Source organism: Mytilus edulis, chromosome 3 (assembly GCF_963676685.1).
Source record: "Mytilus edulis chromosome 3, xbMytEdul2.2, whole genome shotgun sequence".
Classification (NCBI taxonomy): Eukaryota; Metazoa; Mollusca; class Bivalvia; order Mytilida; family Mytilidae; genus Mytilus; species Mytilus edulis.
This window is the reverse complement of record NC_092346.1, coordinates 66,502,520-66,530,158: the sequence shown is the minus strand read 5'-3', so window position 1 is coordinate 66,530,158 and position 27,639 is coordinate 66,502,520. Positions and strand designations below refer to the sequence as shown.

At 31.9% G+C, this 27,639-nt stretch overlaps 2 protein-coding genes across 3 annotated transcripts; one reads left to right on the top strand and one right to left on the bottom strand.

Annotated features, from left to right (window-relative positions):
- On the top strand, positions 1-14,627 carry LOC139517165 (uncharacterized). 2 transcript variants are annotated; one of them, XM_071307880.1, is made up of 2 exons: positions 1-65; positions 13,389-14,425. In XM_071307880.1, the coding sequence occupies exons 1-2, from the start codon at positions 33-35 to the stop codon at positions 14,025-14,027; spliced, it is 672 nt and encodes a 223-aa protein (XP_071163981.1). In that variant the 5' UTR covers positions 1-32; the 3' UTR covers positions 14,028-14,425. The 2 variants fall into 2 exon arrangements, with proteins under 2 accessions (XP_071163981.1, XP_071163984.1); XM_071307883.1 differs by lacking the exon at positions 1-65 and adding an exon at positions 13,157-13,235 and having other exon boundaries at positions 13,389-14,627.
- Positions 14,030-27,386, bottom strand: LOC139517164 (hydroxyproline dehydrogenase-like). Its single transcript, XM_071307879.1, has 9 exons — positions 26,961-27,386; positions 25,005-25,201; positions 24,463-24,592; positions 23,947-24,036; positions 23,075-23,152; positions 18,597-18,743; positions 17,798-18,075; positions 16,654-16,742; positions 14,030-15,441 (listed from the first exon to the last, which is right to left on the bottom strand). The coding sequence occupies exons 1-9, from the start codon at positions 27,267-27,269 to the stop codon at positions 15,263-15,265; spliced, it is 1,497 nt and encodes a 498-aa protein (XP_071163980.1). The 5' UTR covers positions 27,270-27,386; the 3' UTR covers positions 14,030-15,262.
- Between the last annotated feature and the right edge of the window lie 253 nt (positions 27,387-27,639).

Sequence of the window (27,639 nt, the reverse complement as noted above, 5' to 3'; positions counted from 1 at the left end):
ATATGTATAACTGAAATTTTCACTGATGAAAGATGTCAAAAGCAAAGGATATTCCTCGGAAAGAGGTTAGATTAGTAGTTTCAATGTTATCTCATTTTTATTCTGTTATTTGTTATTTGTTTTTTAATATATTTTTCAATTTTCAAATATTTGTAAATGCTTTTCTAAGACATTATTCAGAAATAAGTGACAAGTAAACTTATTTTGACCCTGGTGCTTAGATAAACAAATGTACATATTTGTTTTTGTTTGTTTGTTCTATTCAGGTTTTGTCTTCTTTGTTTTATCATTATGTCAATATACATTTACCCTCTCGGCGTTTCCTATTTGGTTTGGTGTTAAAAACAAAATCAACCCCAAAACGATTACTTCCTGTATGGGAGGTATTCATGCTGATTAACTAATTTGGACACAGAAACATTTTAAAGATAGCTATAGTCGATCATGTAATATTTATCTCTCACATAGCACATTATTGTTGTTGCAAACATGTATAAAGTTCATATCAATAGTTAATAACATTAATTGATATAGTAGCAAATCAATAATATTAAGATGCTTATGAAATATGAAAAGAAAACTGGGTTTTAAAAAACCTTTCATATATTCAGCCATTTTTAATACTGTTTAGTGCTTAAAATAATTTACTTGTTTACAGATATACATGTAGGCTTATTGATAATGTGTATACATACATTTGTATTAAAAACTGTGGTAATTTCATTTTGGGTTTTGTCTTATTGTGCAATAATGTTTTCAAACAGAGCGCATCCTCACTATAAGTGAATAGAAGAAACATACATTCTTTAAAGGCAGACTAAGAGTCTAAATGTGAACCAAAACACTTGGTTAAGGTAAACTAAAGTTAGAGCTATGGACACGAAAAAGCAGCAATTTTTCACTTTGTAAAGGGGTATAACTCTAGAACTGTAAACAAATAAATCGCTCTTTTTTACTCCGTGACGAAGGAATGAACCAATCCAGGTAGCCGACTAATATTGGACCATTTCGCCAATATCAACAACAACAGTTATATATTGCTTACAGTCGTATATAATGTTTTCTGTTAAATGTATTCACAACTTGTCCATACTGTAGACAGTTTAGAGCCTACCATCTTTTATAGGCACATGTTAATTATTGCAGCCTGACTGTGTTGTTTTCTGGATGTCTTTTGACAACTTTTGGTAAATGGGTTGCTATCTTTGGGGAATTCATAGTTTGCTGTTCTGTGTGAGTCGATGCTCCGTGTTGAAGACCGTACTTTGACCTTTAATTATTAACTTTTAATACATCGTGACTTGGCTGGAGATTTGTCTCATTGACACTCATACCACATCTTCTTATTTATGAACACATAGCATCTCCTTTTGTATATATAATTGATAAGGAAGAATGGCGTATACACTTTAAAACGAGCTGCCTCATGATATACTTGGTCTCAATTAATGTAGTAGTTTCAGATAAGAAAGACTATAATTAAAGTAACTGAGGTTTTAAACATTATTAATATCAAAATATAAAGATAAATAATATCCTTTTAAGACTTCATTTACCAATAATCTTTTATTAAAATACCGAACATAAATCCAGTGTGCATTAAAGTCTTAAAACTGTATTTCAATTCGACTGTCAAAATGTCTGGCCAGAAGAGAGAGCCATAGTCCTTATTTCGAACTGAATGTGCTATGTCTGTCTTAAGTTATTTTAGAAACGATTTTATCATTAAAAGCATAATATTATATTTCAATAAGAATGAATCATTGAAAATGAAAGATTTGTTAATGTATTTTCAAATGTCAATTTTATTTCAATCTTAAATACAAAAATTCTATAATATGAAATAAATTAATATCGATATATTTTTAATAAACTTGTAAGTATATTATTGATAAATAATAGTTCAACACATGTTTCTAATGTATGGATTTGAGCGTTCCTAATGAAGTTAAATCCATGAACGATCTTCGGACGCTCGGATTTTTTTTCAAGTATTATTTTCATCTATCAATTGATATTCAAATCTTATAAGATATAAGAATATTAGGGCATACACATATCCGATAGTTTGTACCATAAAAAAATGTAAAATTGCATATATACATATATATATACAACTCGTCTAAACATCAACCCAACAATGTTAGATCTGTAAATTTGCTTAATATATTTAAACAAAACGCATTTGACTAACAGGTCGAACAACTGATGTTCTTTAACCCTGATGACTGCCATTGGCGATTGCCAAATAAAATTGATCACAAGATGTAACAAAATGGATCTTAATATAAATTCAATGCTAAACAGAAAAAAAATTACTTGTGGCCACGATGTTCTGCCACAAACATACGGTGTCAATATATATATATATATATATGTATTACATTTGGTTTATGTATCCGATGATGCTCGTTAACGCTCTGTTAAAAGGAATGGACAAATATAAAGCAAGCTACCTTTGTTACAATGAGAATACATTGAATCAAAAACAGTAGAAAGACATTGACAAACGTTAATTTGACCATAAAACATTCTGGTGAATGAAAGCACATAAGCATTCATACCTGCCAAGTGAGATTAAAAAGTGTATGTATGTGTGTTTGGGGGAGGGAGAGGATATTCCAATCGCCCTCCACAGAGAATACAGTACATGAAAAGTGCCCGTTGTGTATCATCCTTTTTTGTTTTATAAAAGGAGAAGGTTCAGTAAGACCCCTTTTTGGCCCCAAAATATAGTAGTTTTACGAAATTGTGAAAATGTAATCTTTTAGCTATTTACTGGAAAGAAGAATGCTTCTGCTACATAAATATGGGCTGTTTTTGACTATACAATGCACATTTATCGGGTACTAGCATCATTGTGTCATGCTAAATTACTGAAATCTTCACAATTTTAGCATTTTAGTTAAAATTTAGACGGTTTCCGTGGCCCGTCTTAAATGAAAGTGGTCGCATTCGTGTTCATTCATAATATTGAAATGCAAGATGTATTTGATGATAATACATATCGTGTATGTAACAATGTATTAGATTTTAGCGAGAGAAATTTATGTATTACTGAAAAATTATTACACCAGGGTTTTCGATATCACAAACTGGTCAAAACATTTACTAAATTTTATCACCGGTATAAGGAAATAATTCGTAAATATAACTCAACATGCAGACATCTTATACGTTCAGGTATTTCACATCCAAAATTTTATGGAAATATTCTTTATAAAGCACAAAAATGTCAGTATTCTCCTCAGAAACTAACAAAACCTTTAAATAGACTTATTAAAAGGGGATATAGTTACGATACTGTTGTCAGGTCATTAAAGATTGCATATTTTGGCTTTAACATTGATTCACTGATAGGGTCTTTGCATCGGAACTAAACACATTTATTTCTAAAAAAACAGTTGTTGGCATGACACGGGTTATGTTCTTCTCATATATTTTATGATAGTATGATACTAAATCCCTAACGGGCGGGATTGTACCTGATATTCATATGATGAAGACATAATCTTTCAATCAGTTTAATTGAGGTCTGGAGCTGGCATGTCAGTTAACTGCTAGTAGTCTGTTGTTATTTATGTATTATTGTCATTTTATTTATTTTCTTTTGTTACATCTTTTGACATCAGACTCGGACTTCTCTTGAACTGAATTTTAATGTGCGTATTGTTATTGTTTTACTTTTCTACATTGGCTAGAGGTATAGGGGGAGGGTTGAGATCTCATAAACATGTTTAACCCCGCCGCAATTTTGCGCCTGTCCCAAGTCAGGAGCCTCTGGCCTTTGTTAGTCTTGTATGATTTTAAATTTTAGTTTCTTGTGTATAATTCGGAGTTTAGTATGACGTCCATTATCACTGTACTATTATGCATATTTTAGGGGCCAGCTGAAGGACACCTACGGGTGCGGGAATTCTCGCTACATTGAAGACCCATTGGTTGCCTTCGGCTGTTGTTTGCTCTGTGGTCGGGTGGTTGTCGCTTTGACATATTCACCATTTCCTTTCTCAATTTTATAACATATATAAAGGATGAGGATGAACACGGATGCGGCCACTTTCATTTTTGACAAAAACCATATGAAAAGAGACGTTTTTTGGCATATTTGATAGATTTTTCATATTTAAGCTTGAATCGGAGCGTTTTTAATGACTAAATCAGTTAAAATCTTTCACATTAACTCATTTTTAAATTTACCAAAATTCATCAAGGTTGCAGGATGTAAAGTTTTTTTTTCATATTTCCTTAGATAGCTTACTATGCATTTATATACATTTCTGACCTTACATGATTTTTTTCTGGTCAATTGGAAATGCGCAACATATAAAAAGATGAATCTTTTCACAATACCAACTAGAGGCTCTAAAGAGCCTGTGTCGCTCACCTTGGTCTATGTGAATATTAAAAAAAGGAAGCAGATGGATTCGTGACAAAATTGTGTTTTGGTGATGGTGATGTGTTTGTACATCTTACTTTACCAAACAGTCTTGCTGCTTACAATTATCTCTATCTATAATGAATTGACCAATTTCGGTCATGTTGACTTATTTGTAAATCTTACTTTGCTGAACATTATTACTGTTTACAGTTTATCTCTCTATAATAATATTCAAGATAATAACCCAAAACGGCAAAATTTCCTTAAAATTACCGATTCAGGGGCAGCAACCCAACAACGGGTTGTCCGATTCATCTGAAAATTTCAGGGCAGATAGATCTTGACCTGATAAACAATTTTACTACATGTCAGATTTGCTTTAAATGCTTTTGTTTTTGAGTTATAAGCCAAAATCTACATTTTACCCATATGTTCTATTTATAGCCGTGGCGGCCATCTTGGTTGGTTGACAGGGTCACGCCACACATTTTTTAAACAAGATATCCCAATGATGATTGTGGCCAAGTTAGGATTAATTTGACCCAGTAGTTTCAGAGGAGAAGATTTTTGTAAAAGATTACTAAGATTTACGAAAAATGGTTAAAAATTGACTATAAAGGGCAATAACTCCTAAAGGGGTCAATTGACCATTTCGGTCATGTTGACTTATTTGTATTTGTTACTTTGCTGAACATTATTGCTGTTTACAGTTTATCTCTATCTATAATAATATTCAAGATAATAACCAAAAACAGTAAAATTTCCTTAAAATTATCATTTTAGGGGCAGCAACCCAACAACGGGTTGTCCGATTCATCTGAAAATTTCAGGGCAGAAAGATCTTGACCTGATAAACAATTTCACTACAGTCAGATTTGGTCTAAATGCTTTAGTTTTTGAGTCATAAGCCAAATACTGCATTTTACCCTTGTGTTCTATTTTTAGTCATGGCGGCCATCTTGGTTGGTTGGCCGGGTCACCGGACACAATTTTTTAAACTAGATACCCCAATGATGATTGTGGCCAAGTTTGGTTTAATTTGGCCAAGTAGTTTCAGAGGGGAAGATTTTTGTAAAAGTTAACGACGACGGACGACGGACGACGACGGACGCCGGACGCAAAGTGATTGAAAAAGCTCACTTGGCCCTTTAGGCCAGGTGAGCTAAAAAGGGGGAGGTACCAAGTGGACAATCAAGCATCGTAAATCAAAACAAAATTCGTTTCGTATATGGTGCGTCCGGAGCCTGACATCATCACTAACATAGAATCATATTCAAAACAGTGTGGTCCTGGTCATTGATTGACGACCTAAATTATTACAGATTAGGTGAACGTTTGTCTGTAACGACCATTGCTCACTTCTTACTTATTATAGAATTTAAACTGTGGGGTCACCAAAGGTTCTTAACGCCTTTAATAATAAAATAATTCGAAAAATTATTCAGGAATAACCTTAATGTTTGATTTATATTATTGATATAAATCAACACATCGTATTATTCCGGATTCGTTTTTCGAATTGCTTTATTTAGGTGTTGAGAACCTTTGATGACCCCACAGATTCAGTGTCTTTAACAAGTGCATAGTGAGCAGTGATTGTAACCGACAAACGTTCACCTAATCTGTCACAGTCAATGGGCTAATTTAGGTCGTCAATCAATGGCCAGGACCACACTGTTTTGAATATGATTCTAAATTGTACAAACGAACATACACCCATCTTCAAAATACAAAATAATGAAACCAGGATCGAACAACACGAATCCCACCAAATATATAAATATAAACTCAGGTGCCTCGAGATTCAGTAGTTTAATTGTTTTATTCGTTGTTCAATGAACCCGTTGACAAATCGCAATCAGCTAAGTCAAAAACGGCGAAAGCAGGAGGACAGAATTGTGGTTTAGACATTGGTCATATTTGTTACAGATCAGTATTCCATACAAATCAACAAATGTTGATGTTGTTCGTTAAACTTTCGAAATAAAGTCTTCAATAAACAAATAAGGAGACGTATTGTGATTGTCAATGAGACAAATATCCACCAGAGTTCAAACAAGTGGATATATAAGCAGTTATGGGTCATCGTATAGTCTTCAACACTACTATCAATCAATAAGATTGTATATTAATCACTAAAAATTAGTTTTAAGTGTAATTTGATGAACTTTCCGCACAAATGTTTACCGATACGTCAGTTATTTCTATAAATAAATGTTAGTAATTCAGCCTGGGAAAAAAATTGGAAATTTACAGAACTTTTATGATATATTTTTTTGTTTCTACTTTAGCACAAAAGTAATGCTCATTCTATTCATAGCATGGTGCTTTCGACAAAAAGTCTTTGGGGGGTGGGGGTAACTTTAAGTAAAAAATTGAAACATTGTGAAACAACTTTTACGTATTATAGACGCATGTGTGTTTGTTTTGTTAATGCTGCTTTGATATATTGTGCTTGTAGATACACGTATTTATATTATTTATGCTACTCATTTTTAACCACTTTATTATATTATGTCGACTATAACTATTGGTAGCGTAAACTGCAGGGGTTTATCAGAAACAGTTAAAAGAATTGATATATTTACAAAATATAAGGACTTATATGATATAACTATATTAGTAGACACCCATAGCACATCTGAAAAAGAAAAACAATGGCTTCATGAATGGGGATATGTGGGGAAATTTAGTTCTTATTCTAGTAAAAGTAGAGGGGTAGCTATTCTTTTCAAAAATACTTTCGAATTCAAGATTCATGATGAAACTATAGACCTGATGGGTAATTTTATTATAGTAGATATCACCATTCAGGACTACCGTATAACTTTGGCAGCTATATATGGACCGAATAATGATGACCCAGTCTTTTTTGAGAACATAAAACACAAAATATCCCGCTACAGCAATTCGTCAATTGTAGTAGCGGGAGATTGGAATGTTGTTCAAGACTATGACATGGACACATTACATTATAGAAGTGAAAACAACCCCCAGTCAAAAGCCAAGATTCATGAGGTAATGCATGAACTAGATCTATTAGATATATGGCGCCAGCAGCACCCTTTTGATAATAGGTACTCATGGCGGGGTCCAAATCACAAACAAAGTCGTTTGGACTACTTCATGATTACATCAGATATAGAAGCATTTGTGGTTTCATCAGATATAGGAATAAGTTATAGATCGGATCATTCTCCTGTATTGATTAATTTAAAGTTTTCTAGTCAGATAAGAGGGAAGGGTACATGGAAATTTAATAACAGTCTTTTAAGGGAAACTGAATTTATTGAGAAAGTAAAAGGGGATATCAAAACTGTCATTGAAGAATATGAGTCTGATCCATCTATAGATATTGAGACAGAGGATAAACAGTTTAATATAAGCTATCAGCTTTTATGGGATATGATTAAGATGAAAGTCCGTGGGTCTGCTATCTCTTTTTCGTCTTTCCAGAAAAAAGAAGGAAATAAAAAAGAAAAAGATTTACTATATAAGATATCATTATTAGATGAAAAACTTTTGGAGAATAACTTGCCATCAGTATACCAAGAAAGGGAAGGGATGGAACTAGAATTAAAAATATTGAGGGAAAAAAATGTAAAAGGGATAATTACAAGAGCTAAGGCAAGATGGCAAGTAGAGGGGGAAAAGGGAAGTAACTATTTTTGTAATTTGGAAAAAAAACATTACACAGAAAAAATTATTCCTAAACTTATTTTGGAGGACGAGACTGAGATAACAGATCCTAGTTCTATTAGAAATGAGCAAAAACAGTTTTATAAAAAATTATATACTAGTTGTAAACCATTGTTACTTGAAACTCACAGGGACACATTTCTTCAACATGATAATCCTTTTATTACAAAACCGAATGAGGTAGAGGTGGGTTCCTGTGAGGGACTTTTAACAATGCAAGAATGTCTGTCCTCTCTTAAACTTATGAAGAATTCCAAATCACCTGGTATAGATGGATTTACTGTTGAATTCTATAAATTCTTTTGGAATGATATTAAGATACCACTGGTAAGATGTTTAAATGAGGCTTTAGAATATGGAAAGTTCTCAATCACACAAAGACAGGGACTCATTACTTGTATACCAAAGGAGGGTAAGTCAAAGTTTTATTTAAAGATCTGGCGACCTATCACACTTTTGTGTGTAGACTATAAGATAGCTACAGCAAGTTTAGCAAATAGACTAAAAAAGGTGCTGGTAAATATAATAAGTCAAACACAAAAAGGATTTCTTAAAGGTAGGTACATAGGTGAATGTACTAGATTTATTTATGATCTAATGGAAAAGATGGAGGAAGACGACATTCCTGGACTTTTACTTTTAGTCGATTTTGAAAAAGCTTTCGACACGGTCGAATGGTCTTTTATACTAGAGGCCTTGCAGTTTTATGGCTTTGACCAAACATTTATAAGTTGGATTAAGGCATGCTACTGTGATGCCTCTAGTGCAGTGTTAAACAACGGATATATTTCAGATTTTTTTTCATTGAAAAGAGGGGTTCGTCAAGGGGATCCTCTGTCTCCTTATCTATTTATTTTAGTTTTGGAACTACTCAGTGCAGCTATTAAAAATGACCCTGATGTTGCTGGAGTAACTATTAATGACTCAGAATTTTTATTGAGTCAATATGCTGATGATTCTTCCCTTGTCCTGGATGGTGACCAAAAGTCTCTAAATCAATGTCTAAATTTGTTTGATAAATTTTCAGAATGTGCTGGACTCAGGTGTAATGTTGACAAAACTGAGGCCATATGGATTGGGTCAAAAAAGGGTAGTATGGAAAAACTTTTACCAGAAAAAAATCTTGTTTGGAACCTTTCTGGGAGGTTCAAACTATTAGGTATATGGTTTGAGCTTGCTAAAAGGGATAAGACTCTATGTAATTTTACAGCCAAGATAAACAGTATCAAGTCACTTCTTAATACTTGGGCTTATAGAGAACTAACATATATTGGGAGGGTGGTTGTGATTAAAACTTTAGCACTTCCCATTCTGGTTCAAGTTCTGACTGTCCTCCCTAACCCCCCAGATGGGGTTTTGAAGGAGATTCAAAATATATTTTTCAATTTTTTATGGAAAGGAAAACCAGATAAAGTGAAAAGAACAGTGGTTATGTCCGAACACTGTGATGGCGGTCTTAAGATGCCTAATATTTACTATTTTTGTTATAGCGTTAAAATGTCTTGGCTGTATAAATTACTAGACCCCCAAAATTACTCTCCTTGGAAAGTGTTGCTGCTTAGTTATATACAAAAATTTTGGGGGGGGGACAAAATTTTACATTTAAGTAAGGAAGGATTGCTTTATTTAGCAAAAAAAGTCAATCCCTTTTAGCATGATATCCTGGTTAATTTTTCAAAATTGAAAAATAAACTGAAAGTTGAAAACAACACCGATATTCTGTTCCAGTCCATATGGCTAAATCCAAACATCAAAATGGATGGCAAGATGATTTTGAAGGGTAGATATATTGAAAATTGCATATTTTTCATCAATGATCTGGTGTCAGATAATAATACATTATTCTCATATGAAGAATTTGCGAAAAAGTATAATTTCAATACTAATTTTGTAGAGTTTTATGGTATTTTAAGTGCTATTCCAAATATATGGAAAAGTAGGATAGTAGGTAGTTCTAAACTTGATAATATTGAAAATAAATTAGTAGATAAAGTTAAAAAAGAACCTAGTATGAAATTCAAAACAGTGTAGCTGTGGCCATTGATTGACCCATCAAAATCATCCATTGACTGGGACAATTTACGTGAACGTTTGTCTGTAACAACCACTGTTCATGACGTACCTACGATAGACATTTAAACTGTGGGGTCAACAAAGGTTTCTTAACGCCTTTAATTATAAAATAATTCGAAAAATTAATCAGGAATAACCTTTGTGTTTTGATTTATATAATTGATATAAATCAAAATATCGTGTTATTTCTGATTAATTTTTCGAATTACTTTATTTAGGTGTTGAGAACCTTTGGTGACCCCATAGTTTAAGTGTCTTTAAAAAGTACATAGTGAGCATTGTTCGTTACATACAAACGTTCACCTAAATTGTCCCAGTCAATGAATGATTTTAATGTGTCAATCAATGGCCACAGCTACACTGTTTTGAATTTCATACTAAGTCTTGTAAATTTTTCTATAATTTATTTCTGGAGGATAATAAAGTATTATCTCTTTCTTCCCGTAACAAATGGGAAATAGACTTAAATTTACAGATTGAAGATTGGAATGCTATTTATTCCATGCCCTTCATTATAACCAAAAATTCGTTTTTACAAAATTTTCAATTTAAGATTGTTCATAGGATTTTACCATGTAATTCCTTTTTATATAAATGTAAATTAAAAGAAACTGAACTATGTACATTTTGTTCGGAAGTTAAAGAAAATATTTTTCACATTTTTTGGGAATGTAATGTAACAAAAAACTTCTGGTTATCCATTATAGATTGGATTAGAAATTATGAAATCTTCTTGCCTTTTAGTGCAAAAGAGGTGATTTTAGGTGTGTCTGAGGATTCTGTCAACAGTAAAACAGTTAATAATATCTTGTTGTTATTTAAATACTATATATACAAATGTAGATGTAAGAGTGTATTGCCCACAAAATATGGTGGGATAGAATATTTAAAGTATTGGATTACAATAGAAAAATACTCTGTATGTTTCTTAACCCCTACACAAAAAATAAAAATGGATCAGAAGTGGCAATTGTTAGAAGCAGCATTTAATTAACAAAATCAATTGTAATATTTATATCTTGCTATACCATTATGATTTAATCGATCTGACAAGTACTAATTAACTTTTTATACCTTGTGTCTAATACTGTATTATGTAATTTCACATGTTTCATCTTGAAAAATAAAATAATTACAAAAAAAAAAAAAAAAAAAAAAAAAAAAAAAATTCAGCCTGGGATCCTGGCTCAAAGCTTGAATTATTGAAGCAAAGAGGAGGTTGGACCAGAATACCAGGTTAATAAAACCGATAACTTGGTGTAATTCCCAAGCTTGCAGACATAATATAAACATTATTAAAGATATGTTATGAAAGCACTCAATTTTCAGCTTACATTTAAGCTTAACCTTCGATGTAACCAACATTGACACAGCACTTTAAAACAAGTGTACTTCACTCCCATTATACAGTACTTCATATCGAAATTAAAAAGAGAAACACTTGAAAAAGTTAGCCTTTGTACAAGTAATCTTTTAATTTGTAAAACACATTTAAATTAACAAAAAAGGAATAAAGACTTGTAAACTAGATAAATTTGGACATCACTGCCTGCACAATTTTTTTTTATAAGTTTTATATTTATACAAAGAATGATAAATATGAAAACCAGAAATGTAAAAGAGTGTTATTAAAACAAATATATATAACCTTCGTGTAAGCAGTCATCGACAAGTTCAAGTATCTCTGTGATAAATCATTTCTTTTATAGTATATTTTTTAAAGTTTCATTAATTTTAGAGTAAACAACCAAATTTTGGATCAAAACTGTACCAAAACAATACGTTTACAAATCCTTCACCGTAAATGATAATGCAGTATTATTTTAAATCTCGCTGCAAGCAATAAGTTCATTTATAACCGGTTTTTAACATTTAAATTATTTTGATATTAGATACCTCACTGAATACTTTATAAGTATCATAATAGACTTGATAATAAAGAAATTGAAATTACAAACCCTATATTATATATGCTAACTAAAATCCAAGGTTTGGCCCAGTTTATATAAATACTCGTGTCATAATTTCATTTAATCTTGTAAATTTTTAAAGTGTAAATAAAAACTGAAAATAATGTTTCGATATCAAGACTTCGTATGTTTAGATAGCAAACTATATTAATGGAGCAAATGAGAGGACAGAGACGTTAAAAATCATATAGTTGTGGATGGAAAATTATTAAAACGAAACAAACCGTCGTTTGCACAAAAACGATGAATATTTGACAAAACTTATTGACTATTGACTAGATGGACATAAAGGGGACATTATAAAAACGATACAAAACATTAATTTCGGTCATCACGAAAAATAATAAGAAAATTCCGCTTCTAAATCCAAGGCAAATTTAGGTATTTGTTCGTATGAGCTAAGACTGTATCTTGACTTAAACAGTTTATCATTAAATGCATTGAAATTTGGTATGCATTCTGGGGATATAAAACTTGATTTTTTTACATTGTATTTTTAAGAGTCAACGGGGTCGATCCAACAAGACTTTCAACATAAACAATATTGTCAAGGGTATGAAACAGACAATGTATAAAAATCTGAAACATATAGAGAAAGTCAGAAACAAATTGGAGTAAAATACAAAAGCAGCTATCCAGAATAAATCTCAACTGAATAAGATGTATATTGAATATAAATGAGAGTACATATTATTAACAACAATATAATACAGAAGCTGAAAATGTTTACAAAACCTATTAAATCAATTATTTTAAGTGTGGTAGTTCGTCATAGGGGATCACCTAAAATTATGTGTATAAACGCAATTTGGTATTTTGCTTGTTTGACAATTAAAATACAATTTTCTTAAATTATTTATCTGTTTACTTGTTATCAACAAAAGAAAAATGACAGCCTTACATAGAAATTATAAATGAACTCAGTAATTATTTACCATTCTGAAATTGTAGAAAAACATCAATACCTATCATTTAAATTCATAAATACGGCGTACATAATAATGTAAAATTAGACTCGTTTAAAAAGGTAATTCTCATTTATAGTCAATAAAGATTTTGTTGTTGCACAAATAGCACTACATAAACAGGTGTACATCATATCTTATACAAGGGTAAGTTCTATGGTGAACTGTTTTAGTTTCGTTTTGTCTTTGCAACTTCTCCCTTTTTATTTTGTTTTGCGAAATGAATACAAACCTTGTTTTTGGATGAGGAAAATCATTTTAACATTTTTTGGAAGTTAATTCAATTTTATTTTATTTCAGAAAATGAGGACCAAAAAGCCCGAGTGGTTAGAACAGTATCAGGAAGTTAGTAGAAAACAACAAGAATACTTATCAAAAGTACAAAACTTGAGGCAAAGCATTCAGAACAAAGATGAACATGTTGTTATGGTTTCTGTGGAACGAGAGCGACACTTGAAAGGTCGTCGTTCAGATCGACGCCATCCTACAATGAACAAAATGAAACAAACAGTAATAACATTCCGACCAAAACCGTTTCCGTCTCGACCTATTCAAGATAGACGACTACAACTTGTTCCCCATTCGATTCCAAGGAAACTTCCTCCCATAATTAAACCGAGTTTATTGCATGTTGACTTAACGAGTGGGTTTAGACGAACTGATACTACCGTAATTCCGGTAGAGTTAGAACAAGCACATACAGACTTGGAAGCTATTGAAGCTATTGCCGAACGCAACAAAATTGATTTGAAAGGCATGTTAAGGGTGCAAAGTCCGCCTTCTAAGCGTAGACAAGAACTTTCTGTTAGTAAGGTGTGTTTAAAAGACATAACACCAGAAATTGTAGCGCCGTTGTTTAAAACGCCTTTACCAGATATGGAATACATAACAAACTTAAGTTCAAGGAAAGAGATTGTGGCAACGGAAAAATCAAAGTGATATGCTATCTCAGTTTTTTATTTTATATACAATAAGAGTGCTACATGTATAACATTTCGTATTCATAATGATTTGTGAAAGCACAAGCAGTAAAAAAAATAAATTGTATTACGGAAACATAATTGTGACTAAATAATACATATTAACAATGATATAGGGATGATGCTTTGAATTTACAAGTGGTTGCATCAGTATCTTTAATGTGTTTATAAACAACATTTGATAACAGATTGCTCTACAAAGTATGTTATAATTAGTACTGCTTAAATCAAAATATAGTTACTTATAAAAATTTGTGATCTTGACATGAATAACTCTGTAGCAATACATGACGACAAGCCTTCTTCCATTTTCTGATAGTGAAATATTTGTTTTACATTAGAATAAATATATTGCCTAATATGCATATCTTATGCTATTATAGCACAAATATTGACGAATATTGTTTCACGAATAATAAGTACATTGCAAGAGCACATAAAATGTTCGTCCTAATTGCTTCTAATGAAGCGTACATGTAGATCTGACATTCTTGTTATTTTTATCAATTTTTAATACTGCTAAATTAAATATGTTGTAGAATAATATTTGCACGACGGATCCATTAACTTACTTTTTTTTTTTTTTATTAAACACTGATATCAGAGCAGAAATCTTATATCATTCCATTTAACCTGTAGAGCGATTACTTTTTATAAGTTTTGATCTCAATTCAATTTACAATGTACATGTACATCACCAGAATTGGTTCAATTAATAACGTTGATCCGAATGAGGAGTTTGTAATAGTGATAATCAACAAAACTGGCTTACAATACACAAAATCATAGCACACGATATTTCTATTTTATGGGTACAAAATAAGATGAGTTTTCGCCAGAATGCATTAATTTTCCCCAAGTACTTTGGGATATATATATACTACTCTCAATTTGTGGTTTGCATAAAGATTTTATCACCCAAACTTTAAAGTTAAAAAAGTACAATGATAATAATTCGTCTTTCATCTTTGTCACGAATAAAGTAAAATTTACACAACATCCATTTTGTAGTTGTCACTTGAAAGGAATTCGTGGCGTTTTTTTAAGCATTATATATTAGAGAACTCCAATAATACATTAATAACCCTAATGAGATCAGGGATAGAAATGATCAACATGTTACTTGGTTATAATGTGAGTAAACCGTTTCCAAGGATTATCTGTGTCCATTGATTAAGGCAGCAGTATCTATCGTCAGCCAGGAAAGTATTTTTGTTTAAGTCTGTGTTTGAGTGCAGATCTTAAAAGTTCTCGTTCTCTCCGGACACCGTTCAGTACCGATCTATTCTCTAACAACCGTCTGAGTAGATATGGTAGAGTATCTTCAATACTTCCATATGGCACTGATTTGTAGACCAAGTATCCAGCTCGTCCTATAAATAAGCAATATATTACACAGGCGAATGCCATAACTATTCGCCCTACTTTACATTCTTATCTAGAGTTGTAGGTTTCTTCATTCTTAAGCATTAAGTATAAAACACCAAATATATATATAATGCATTGTAGTATGAATATTTATATCTTTTAAATGACATAACATTTGCTGTGTGATTAGACAAATGATAACAACTACTAAATATCGAAATAATATAACAATATTAAAAAGTTTAAATTAGATTACATTGAATATACTAAAATATGTATCAAGTGCCTTTTTCTCAATACTCTCATGAATAATAGTATCGTTATGAAGAGTTTGCAATGCAGAACATATACAACAATATTCACTGTTATCGGGGAACAAATCGTACAGTGTAGATATTCATGAAGCATCCTCCAATAAAACATTATTACGAAATAAACGACAATACTCTGTTCAGCATTCAAACAGTCACTGCAATCTCTCCGAAACCCGTATTTCTGAATGTCATCTATTTTTTCTTTGTAGTGATCGGGAAAATGATTTGACTGCTAAGTGAATGGACTTGGAAACATTTCTAACTGCATTGCTATCAAATGTTACTCTTAGTGTCGTTTTGTGATTAGGATATACAAGTACCCGGCCACGTCCACTCTGTATGTTTGTTAGATGTATTTCTATTTGTATTCATCTGGTGAGTTAAGCCGTTTTAAACTGATTTTTATAGTTCGTTCTCATGTTGTACTGTTATGCCACTGTCAAAGGTTAAGGGAGGGTTGTGATCCCGCTGACATGTTTAACCCCGCCACATTCTGTATGTATGTGCCTGTTCAAAGTCAGGAGCCTGTTATTCAGTGGTTGTCGTTTGTTCATGTGTTACATATTTGTTTTTAGTTCATTATTTGTACATAAATTAGGCCGTTAGTTTTCTCGTTTGAATTGTTTTCCATTTGTCATTTCGGGGCCTTTTATACCTGACTATGCGGTATGGCCTTTGACCAATGTTGAAGGCCGTACGGTGACTTAAATTTGTTTAAATCTGTTAATTTGCTCTCTTGTAAAGAGTTGTCTCATTGGCAAACATACCACATCTTCTTTTTTATAATTAGTATTAAATGTATATATATACAAATGCTTGATTCCGAGTGTTCTGAATGAACATTATTATGGGAAAACAAACTCAAATTTTAATTTAACTATATAGAAATTACGTTTGAGATACCTAGAGCATAGGAAACTTGATCACCCATTCCATCAACCTGTCCAAATACAACTGATCCATCTTGTTTGTCAATGTCAAATTCTTTCATCCTGAAATAATAACCAGTATGTTCAGCTAATCTTTCTCTTATATACTTCATGGATATGAATTTTCTGAGCTTTTATATAATTTCTATCGATCTTTTCATTACGTAGTCAACAACAGCACATACATATATGATAGACATATTTTTATAGTTAATGTAAATATTGTATTGTAACAGATGATAACCTTAATTCATGACACCATTGTTATTTCAATGGTGACTGTATATATCTATCCCAATATGTGAAATAGAGCCAACAATGTATTTATGATGCTGTTTTCAAAACCTAGCTGATAATAAAGTATAAAAACTATAAACATCATGAAACGAATAAAACACCGCAAACGATAAAGCACTTTCCGTATTCCAAATGTTTATGCATTTTAACATTTAATCGGCATTCAACTCAAGAGCGTTTGTTACGATTTATATTTACTGCAGCATGAAAATAGTTCAACCATGTTCATATTAAACAGGTCTATTTTGTATTCTAAGTAATTGGTTGCATCCATTTCCAACTATATTTGTCTACCCCTCAGCTTATTAGTGAACATGACCGAGTACAATTACATTATTTCTGTTAAAGAAAGACAGCGACAGTGTAAAACAAGTGTGTATCTCGACGACGACGACGAAAATACGAACAACAGTAATAATGTATTACACAGAAAAACAAATGATTAAGGAACACGAACCGGGGATAAACTCTGAAGTTCGAGATTGGTAAGCAGCTGCTTCTCCTCTTGTGATACCCGAACTACGTCAATAGACTTTAACTTTAAGTGAGATGTTGTTCAGAAACTTGATGATGAAATTCATGGAATTCTGAAAGCGTACAACCTAATATTATTTTGTTATTTTTCCAATCCAAAATGATAAACTTGGTGTATGTAATTTCTATTGATATTTTAAATTTCACTTTGTTGCATAAAAATGTGAGAAAATACGAATTTCAAATTTGTAATCGTTAAAAAGAGGTCGAGAAGTCGGTTTTAATCTCATAAATTTATCACATTCATAGATTATAAAGTAAGTTGAAAAATTGTCGTCATGCATTACCTATCTGCTGCATGGAGTACAGTGCTCTCATTATGTGAGGCAACTACTGTTTTGAATTTGGTTTTGTTCCTCCTTGTCTCGTCAAATAGAATTTCTAGAGACTTGTGATAAGTATCCGAAGTGTCTTCGTAGCAGTTATTTATTGGACAGGGATATTCGTGTTTTTTTGAGAGCATTCTTTCTTTGTCCATATAAGCTCCTCTCACAAGTTTTGCAGAAAAAGCTACACCATGCGATTTAATATATTCTATATCTCGTTTCAGTAGTTCTTCCGTTCCCTTGAAAAGGAAAAGAATGATTTGACAATTTAATTCTACAGCGCAGTTCTTATGTTGTGTTGTTATATCCCTGTAACAGGTTTGGGAGATGGTTGTGCGCATAAAAAACTATAATTGCAAACCAAATGAAACTTTTCCACAGATTCTTCTTCAATTGGTCATTCTATATCAACTTTTGGCAGTTCTATTGTCTAGTTGTATAAATTCAATAGCTATATATATATAGTTTTCTGAGCAGTTTTCATTCACTTGGAACTTTAAATGTCTTTGTTTAGCAAGAAAATGCCATGACAAAGAAAATGACTTTTGATAGAAAAAATAGTTTTTCTCAACACTAAAATCGGAATAGGCAAAATGGTACACTATGCAAGGAAAGAGTTGAATACAACTAAAAGAGATTAATGAAAATTGTAAATATTTGGTAAGATTAAATTAATACACAAAATTAATCAATATTGTGTTCAATTATCTTCAATATTGCAAAACCTAAGCATTCATAATGCAACTGGTAGACAACATACCTTAAGATAGTTCTGATATGTGTAAGCGACTAGTGGTTTGTCATGATTATAATTCAACATCATTGCCAATGTAATCAGATTTAACGCTGGATTCATATATGTATACTCAGCATCTACCATCAACCATATGTCCTTCTGTTTGCCTTTCTTTGAGACAAAGATAAAAAGGAAACCAATCATTCTACATTCAATATTTTGTAATTTTCAACAAAGTCGAAAATATCAATCATTATGTAACCTCTGCATTGCAAAGATATACACATGGAAACATATACATATGGAACTAAACACATTTATTATTAATAAACCAGTTGTTTGCATGACACGGGTTATGTATGTTATATATGTTATGATGGTATGATACTAAACCCCTCACGGGGAGGATTGTGCCTGATATTCATATAATGAAGACATAATTTTTCAATCAGTTTAATTGAAGTCCGGATCTGGCATGTCAGTTAACTGCTAGTAGTCTGATGTTATTTATGTATTATTGTCATTTTCTTTATTTTCTTTGGTTACATTTTCTGACATCAGACTTGGACTTCTCTTGAACTGAATTTTAATGTGCGTATTGTTATACGTTTACTTTTCTGCATTGGCTTGAGGTATAGGGGGAGGGTTGAGATCTCACAAACATGTTTAACCCCGCCGCATTTTTGCGCCTGTCCCAAGTCGGAAGCCTCTGGCCTTTGTTGGTCTTGCGTTGTTTTAACTTTGGTTTCTTGTGTACAGTTTGGAGTTTAGTATGGTGTTTATTATCACCGAACCAGTATATATTTGTTTGGGGGTCAGCTAAAGAACGCCTCCGGGTGCGATAATTTCTCGTTGCATTGAAGACCTGTTGGTGACCTTCTGCTGTTGTCTGCTCTATGGTCGGGTTGTTGTCTCTTTGACACATTCACCATTTACATTCTTAATTTTACAGTTATACAGTATATTCAAATTTTTGTTGGTTTCAGTATGATATAATAGTTATCAAAGGTACCAGGATTATAATTGTATACGCCAGACGCGCGTTTCGTCCACATGAGACTCATCAGTGACGATTAGATCAATATAGGTATGAGGTCATACAATCTAATAAAAAACCGATCTCTCATCGCTCCCGTTTTCTGATATGTCGCGTGGGAGAGCTAACGAAACCCGCTTTGAGGTCACATGTGAGTGAACTAGAAATTATGAATTTATAATGATATGCAAATGAGTTGACGACCTATCAATAAGCAAATCAAAAAAGTTTATGAATTCTTTGGACTGACGATTTCTTCGTAAATAAAATGAGTTACATCCCTTTACCTCAAGATAAACTTTCAAGATCGCCGAAGAATCATTTTCATTGGTCGAAAAAGACACGCCTACGAGGTCACCCACATGTGACCTCAAAGCGGGTTTCGTTAGATCTCCCACGCGACATATCAGAAAACGGGAGCGATGAGATATCGGTTTTTAATTAGATTGGAGGTCAAACAAGTACGAAGTTGAAGAGCATTGAGTACCCAAAATTCAAAAAAGTTGTGCCAAATACGGCTAAGGTCATCTATTCATGGGATAAGAAAATCCTAAATTTTTCGAAAAGTTCAAAGTTTTGTCAACAGGAAATTTATTAAAATGACCATATAACTGATATTCTTGTCAACACCGAAGTGCTGACTACTGGGCTGGTGATACCCTCGGGGATGAAACGTCCACCAGCAGTGGCATCAACCCAGTGGTGTAAATAGTTATAATACAAAAAGGATCATTATGGTGTTTTTTAGATGTCATATGCATGTTAAAAATATCTTTAAAAATAGTCTAAGGTGAAATTAGTAATGAGCTAAGATGTAACTCATAATGATATTAACGTCTTTTTTTGAAATTCCTTTGGTGAGGCCTCTTGCTTACAACCACAAAATGGCAATTCTATGTTAACGTTCTTACTCATATGTAAATGTTAACAAGATAGGATTTCCCCAGTTTTTCATAAAATACAAGAATACGTTTGAAGCCAAAATGTGTATACTTCAGACACAATTAAAATTATAAATGCTACATACTATGCTTTTAAGACAATTGAAGAATATTATGTAAAAGATTTAGTACACCTTTCACTTTTCTCAAGCAAAGGTTCAGAAAGGGGTTTAATCATATCTATTCCTTTTTTATGAAATGAAATGTAAAATGCTTTTGTACAGCAACGGAATATTTATTAGATCGGTAATCATACCAACTTATTTTCATATTCTCTTTAAAAACAAAGAATGAGTAGCTTCAATTCAGTGAATAATACAAAAAACATTACAAATTATTACATATTCATATTTGTACACAAAACTCCATTTGTCTTTAAAAGTCACGAAAAAGATCGTCAAAATCATTACTTATTGAGATCTGACACTAAAACATGACAAATTCATAAACAAACATCTCCATTTGTCTTTAATTGGTTATCATCGGTGCCAGGATTATAACTCAATACGCCAGACGCGCGTTTCGTCTACATACAAGTCACCAAAACATAGTCAAAATAATTACTATTCTATTTAAGATCTGACTTTTTTATTATTTTGGAAGATATAACATCATTCACTTCAAGTGCGGTCATCATACCATGGGAAACTACTATGTACACGTGCGGATAGAAAATTGCTTACACAGACCAACTTTTTTATAAACAAAATAAACATTTAAATTGAAAAACGGTTCCATATCTTTTTCATATTTTGTTTTTTATTCCTCTTCCGTTTTATTTTTGGGCTTGAAAATGATGTTTGTTTTCATTATAAACAAGAACAGTATTTGAAATACTTTTTTTTCTGATACATGTAATCATTTTGGTATTTTATGGATAGTTGTCTCATTGGCAATCATACCACATCTTCTTTTTTTTTTATAAAATATCAGCCATATTTTAATACCTAAATCAAAATTTATTTTTAAAACATGGAAACATCAGATAAAAAACTCTACCTTCTTTACGATCTTTTTAATTTCAATGATTAAAGTGTAGTTAGTACAAATGCTAGATTTAAAAATTAAAATAAGAAAAGTTTTGATAAAGGCTAGTGATACTATTACAAACAATGATTTTTAAATAATTTGTGATACTATCTATACATGTATATAATTTATATAAACTTTTGCGCAGCACATCCATATTTTATTTTTGCAGCTGTAAGTAAAAAAGGTTAGTCCTTTTACTTAAATACCTACAGTGTAGTAATTGATTGCATATCTTTGTTAGTTTATTTTCGATATATATGAGTTTGGTTGTCTGTCCCTCTGCTATCTTTCGTCTCTCTTTTAGTGAACTTGAGATTAATATTATTGAAGATACAACCAGGTATGATTCATATCATGTCTTTTTCCTCGAGTTTTATGCACATTGACGACTTCGAACGAGAATTTATGACTAACATGATGATTTAAACTTCCCAATTACAATTCACCAACCTCCCATTACATACAGTAACATACTCTCTATACCATCGTATGCCGTTCACATATCTCAACTGAAACATGTGCATAGTCTCTCTATATACGGACTTCACTAGTAAAGTATGCTTTTTTTTATGGAGACAACTTGTCTAACTCCCTTTAGAAATTTAGCGATATCCACAGTTATTGTTTGTTTCCTATACTTTCCAAATCTATAAATGTTTTTATATTTGGTGTTTTGTGTAATGAGGTTGTGCATTCAATTGTCTATTTGCCTGTTTTTAGCCATTGCGTTGTCAGTTTTATTTTCAACTTTTGAGTTTGAACGTCTTTTTAAAATTGAGAATGGAAATGGGGAATGTGTCAAAGAGACAACAACCCGACCATAGAACAGACAACAGCAGAAGGTTACCAACAGGTCTTCAATGCAACGAGAAATTCTAGCAACCGGAGGCGTCCTTCAGCTCGCCCCTAAACAATTATATTCTAGTTCAGTGATAATGAACTCTAAGCTTCATATTAGTATCTTTTGTCTCTCTTTATAATATGTGCATATTGGTAAACTACTGTCGCCTTAATTACTGCATCGCTTGCGCATTTTTACAAATCATGTGTCTTCAGTGATGATCGAAGTCACAAATCTAAAACCTAATACAAAGATTGAAGAAATGATAAAACAAAAAAGGACCAACGTTTTATTTAACACGTTTAACGTATCGGAGATATGCACCAGGGAGTTTGACTCTTTAATTTGATTTTCATTGTAATTTTATAATTACAGCGAATACCATTAAAACAGTAGTCAGTTTTGTAAGCCAGTTCTACTTCAAAAGAAATACTTGTTTTGGACATAAATTATGTGTTATAAAAATATGTTTTCAAACTTTTTTTATTCCATATTTGAAATTTTAGTATAATCCTGCAGGTGTCCATCATCAACTACTGAAGAATCCAATGCAACAATATGCAGCGGGTTTTTTTTCTGAACAGCTCCACAAATCAGTCAAAATGGAAGTATGCAAATAAAATAATACATAAATATTAACGAAGATAAATACCCGAAAGACCATTTTAAGTCTATTCAAACCGGCTTCCAGCTGCATGTTCTCTGTACTGGTTAAATTAGGAATATATGGCTACAAAAATATATAATACATATAATATACAAAATAACAACAGATGGAACAAATATAGGTACAACTGCTTAGAAAAAAAAGTGAATATAAAATTGGAATCAACAGAACGATACACGAAATTTGTTAATAAACGCAAAGTAACTCGTGTACAAACAAATAAAAAAGACATTAATATGTAACATCAGTAAACAAGTGCGCTACATTCGACTGAAGTATTTAATAATAAAAATTTACAATTTGAAATTTATTGCATTAACTGTAAAATAGTAACGGTATCTTTAATTGCAAATACAGGATTGTTTCCAAAACTATTTCAACTGAATTGGCCATTTCAAAAATTCAAGAAATAAAACACATTATGATTCTATACAAAAGTTATATGGCAAACCTTATCAAAGTCAAACACATATTTAATTCTTGAACATTAAAAAGGTGTCCTTCATCTTTAGAAATAAATAAGTTGTAATGCAATGATAACTAAGCATCTAAAACACTTACTTTTGTTAATATTTAATTTTTCTCTCTTTTTGAGACTTGATTTTTTGCAAATAATATATTTACATTTTACCATTTTTTAAAAGAATGAAAAAACCGTTTCCAACAAGTACCACTGAACATGGATGAACACATTCAATTCTTTAGGCTGAAAGAACAGTTAATAAGAAAAGGCCTATTCGTCTAACGTTTTACATTTTTGAAGGCTCAGTATTATTAAATAAATGTATGCTGATTTTTTTACCAACCAGTATATGGAAATGTAAAATGTATTCTATAGTAAACAAAAGATATTTTACCATTTTATCTGCTCGGAAAAATGTTGCAATGTCTTCAATGACTGTTTTGTTTCCTTCACTAGGATTTGGGCAGCTGGTTGATAGTTTTGTCTACAAGGAAAATGACTTTCATTAGAGGGTGTATTAAATTTTCTACATTGAAAAACATTGCAAAGAACCATAACGAGGAGAACCTTTAAATGCATAATTCAAGCTTATAAGCAACTATGATTGTCATTAAGAAGCGAGTTACAGATAGAAATGCCTACATTAACCACAAATGAAAATATTGTACCAATTATGATTTATCCGTAAATAAACAGAGCTCAATAGGTATATGAATGGGTACAACATTGTATCATCAGTAAAAGATGAACTATATTTTAATCGTGGTATTCATTGAGCATTGAGAAATTAAAGTATATAACATTCTTAATAGTATTTTTCAAAAAGTATCAGATTTATTGATGAGAGAAACCTATCACATACAATTCACTGAGTGGTGTAACATAAGTAATCATATTAAAGTACACTCACGCAGATGTCACCAGGTATTAAAGCTGTAAGTTTCACTTGCATCATGGGAATTTTGTCATTCAGGTTAGAAACAATGTCGAGACATTCCATAGTTTTAATCATGTTCTGATCAAATTGTCGTTCCATTTGTCTTAGAAAGTACCAATGAGTGCATGTTATTTAAACAAATACATAAATTTTAATGTTTTATAATTCTACATGTATAGGTTATTTCCCTTTATGGAGGACATACAAATAAAGCAAAATAGTTTATACCGAAAATAATCAAAAATATGCGTACATGTATCTCTTTGAAGATAATTTTGTTACTGTGGTACATTGCTATCAATTGTATTACTTGTATTACTTCTTGTCTTTCATCTACAAATTTCTAAGACAAAGTATATACATTTTATGTTGTTTTGACATTTGAATTCAGTTTTAACCATGTGCATTTTATTTAAGTATTCTGTGTTGTTTATCAACATTTGTTTTCATTTCAATATTCCAATTAAACATTCAATTTTTTATTGAAATAAGGTTAATACATGTATTTGACGTACTCTATATCATATTGCTCTCCGACGTCATCCTCCATTGGTACTGCCAAGAGTGGACCAATTCCTCCCATTCGCAATATCTTCACTTTGACCATGAGCTCTTCCAAACTATTTCCTCCAATAAACTGACCATATACGGTTTTATTCTGTAGCGCCGTATAAAGTCTGTTTCCTAGTAATCGCTTAGACAATTTCATCAACTGTCAATGTAATGAAACAAAAATTGTACCAACTATTGTTTGGTTTTGAGGAATACCGGGTACACATTTAATGAAAAGCTTAAGCCTTCTTATTAAACATTCCAAAAAGTTACTTGATACAAAACCTTTCTTCAAAAATGATAGTTAGACACAACAAGTTAGATATGCTAGGTTTTATATCCATGTGTTAATCGTAAATTTTTACGTCAATTAGACAATTACCAAAGTGAAATGAATAAACATCTAATGTCAATCTGTAGTTTTCAACTATAGATGAGTTGCAACACAATGTGACAAGATCTAAATAAAGGCAACAGTAGTATACCGCTGTTCAAAGGTCATAAATCGATTGGTAGAAAACAATTCCGGTTTAAAAACCAAAACGTGCGAAACACATTCCCTAAAGAGGAAAACAACAGAACTACAGAAACAATGAAGTGCAATAAAAACAAACACAAAAGCAACACACTTCGAAACGAACTACGTGACAACAACTGCCAGGTCCCGACTTGGTACAAAACATTTTAAGAAAAAAAAATAGTGGGTTGATTTATGCTAAGTCATGCCCATAAGATACATAATGTCACCTGCTACATATTGATTTATAAATGACAGAAAAACTTAAGATATAACAAACAAACCAATGCGGCTGGTCCTGAAAACTGCAAGACCATTTTCTAGGGTATTTGGTTAGGATTAAGCCCTTGCTCAATGGAACAAAAAAGGTACAAAGAAAATTTTCAATAAAAATATATCCTGAAATTATTTTTAACTGTATTTGTATGACATCATTAATGAAATCATCTCTAAAATACAACTACCGATATTAGAGAGTTAGATTCAGTGGGATATAAAGTATGCATTTGTATACTGATGACAGGACACAACAGACTCAACCAACATCTACACAAAGTCATGAAATTTGTTCTATCTTCAATGTGTCCTTGTGGAAATGCAGATCAGGGTACGGCACACTTCTTACAGTCATGCAAGACCCATCAGGCATTTAGAGATAGTATATGGCACTCAGAAACACCACTCAAGAGTAGCTATATGGACAAGTGGATGCCTTACAAAAGACCAACAGATTTGTTGAGGAGACTGGTATTTAAGTGTAAAAGCGAACGATAAGAAGAAAAAGTATGCGTTTGTCGGGCAAACCCGTTTTGATACATTGTTGTTTACAATTGATTTGTTTTTTAACCGTTATGTCATTATTATAGTCTGAAATGTTGTTGGTTATTTTGTTTTCGAGGTTATGGTTTTGGTGACATGTTTTTCTTTTGTTAGTCCACTTAGTCACCTAAAACAGTGTTTTTTTGTAGCTGTATTTTGTCTCGTTTATGTCATCCTTGATATTGATAGAGTAATGCTTTTTATTTACTGCTTATTGCTGTTCGTTAATTTATGATCCGACAATCATTATTATAAATTAGACATGCGAATTTATTCTCGAAAAACTTATATGTACCTCAATTTAACTTAAATTTGTCTTTTCTAGAAATACAAAAATAAAAAAATATGCAATGATTTTCTTTCTTTATTTCTCCGTGTCCTGTTAAACTTCCTGTCAAACTGGATTTGATACATACAGTGTCTATTACATACTGTTTATATGGACTTTATAGTTAGTGTGGGCAAATGTCTATTATATAAAACTGTTTATGTCTTTTTTTTGTTTTTAAGAGGTTATGATTTGATTAACTTATATCCCAGACTTTTTTATGCTTCAGACAATATTATAATGCAAATATCTTACCTGTTCACCATTATTTACTAATCCATCAAAAGAACACAGTTTCAAAACGAACAATGCTCGCAAAATTTCTGGTGTTTCTTTGAATTCGAACACTGTTTTGTAGTCATCAAACTGAATTTCAGACCTTGCGTCTTCTGTTGAACCTGTTTTTGGAATTTTGCCTACCATTGTATGTTGAAAGCGCTGTTGGGAAATCGGATGTATATTGCCTTTCAGCAACCATTGCAACGCTGCACTTAAATGCGGCTTCATGGATGTTGATGAATAAGTTATCCTATTTGACTGTGTAATCAGTGAAAGTCCTCGCATGCTGACCAGAAGATTATTTACAGTCGAAAGTTGGTAAACCAAATTGACAGGTACTTGTTAGTAAACAAGAAACTACTAGGTATACAGGTAGCTGTCATTCAATACCAGAGAATCATCTTCAGGGTCAATACATGTATATCATTTATATAAGTATAACTAAAATTTGTAAGACTAGATATTGTGTTATCTTATCCTCTCACTAAAACATCGAATATTTGGTGACTATGTTGCACTCATCTATCCCATCAAAATTGAAGTAAAAAATACCATAATTAAAGAAAAGTCTGCAACATATCTTAACTTCAAACAACAATATACATTTAGGGTCATTTGAGAAGACACCTTCGATAAAAGAGATGAATTCACCTTC

What these genes read in the sequence shown, in the direction of transcription:
- LOC139517165 (XM_071307880.1), top strand. Translation starts at nt 33, where the DNA reads ATGTCAAAAGCAAAGGATATTCCTCGGAAAGAG. An exon ending in AGGATATTCCTCGGAAAGAG is followed by an intron (nt 66 to 13,388) that starts GTTAGATTAGTA and finishes ATTTTATTTCAG; the next exon opens with AAAATGAGGACCAAAAAGCC.
- LOC139517164 (XM_071307879.1), bottom strand. Translation starts at nt 27,269, where the DNA reads ATGCGAGGACTTTCACTGATTACACAGTCAAATAGGATAACTTATTCA. An exon ending in TAGTAAATAATGGTGAACAG is followed by an intron (nt 25,202 to 26,960) that starts GTAAGATATTTG and finishes TTACATTGACAG; the next exon opens with TTGATGAAATTGTCTAAGCG. An exon ending in CATATCAGAACTATCTTAAG is followed by an intron (nt 18,076 to 18,596) that starts GTATGTTGTCTA and finishes TTCCTTTTCAAG; the next exon opens with GGAACGGAAGAACTACTGAA.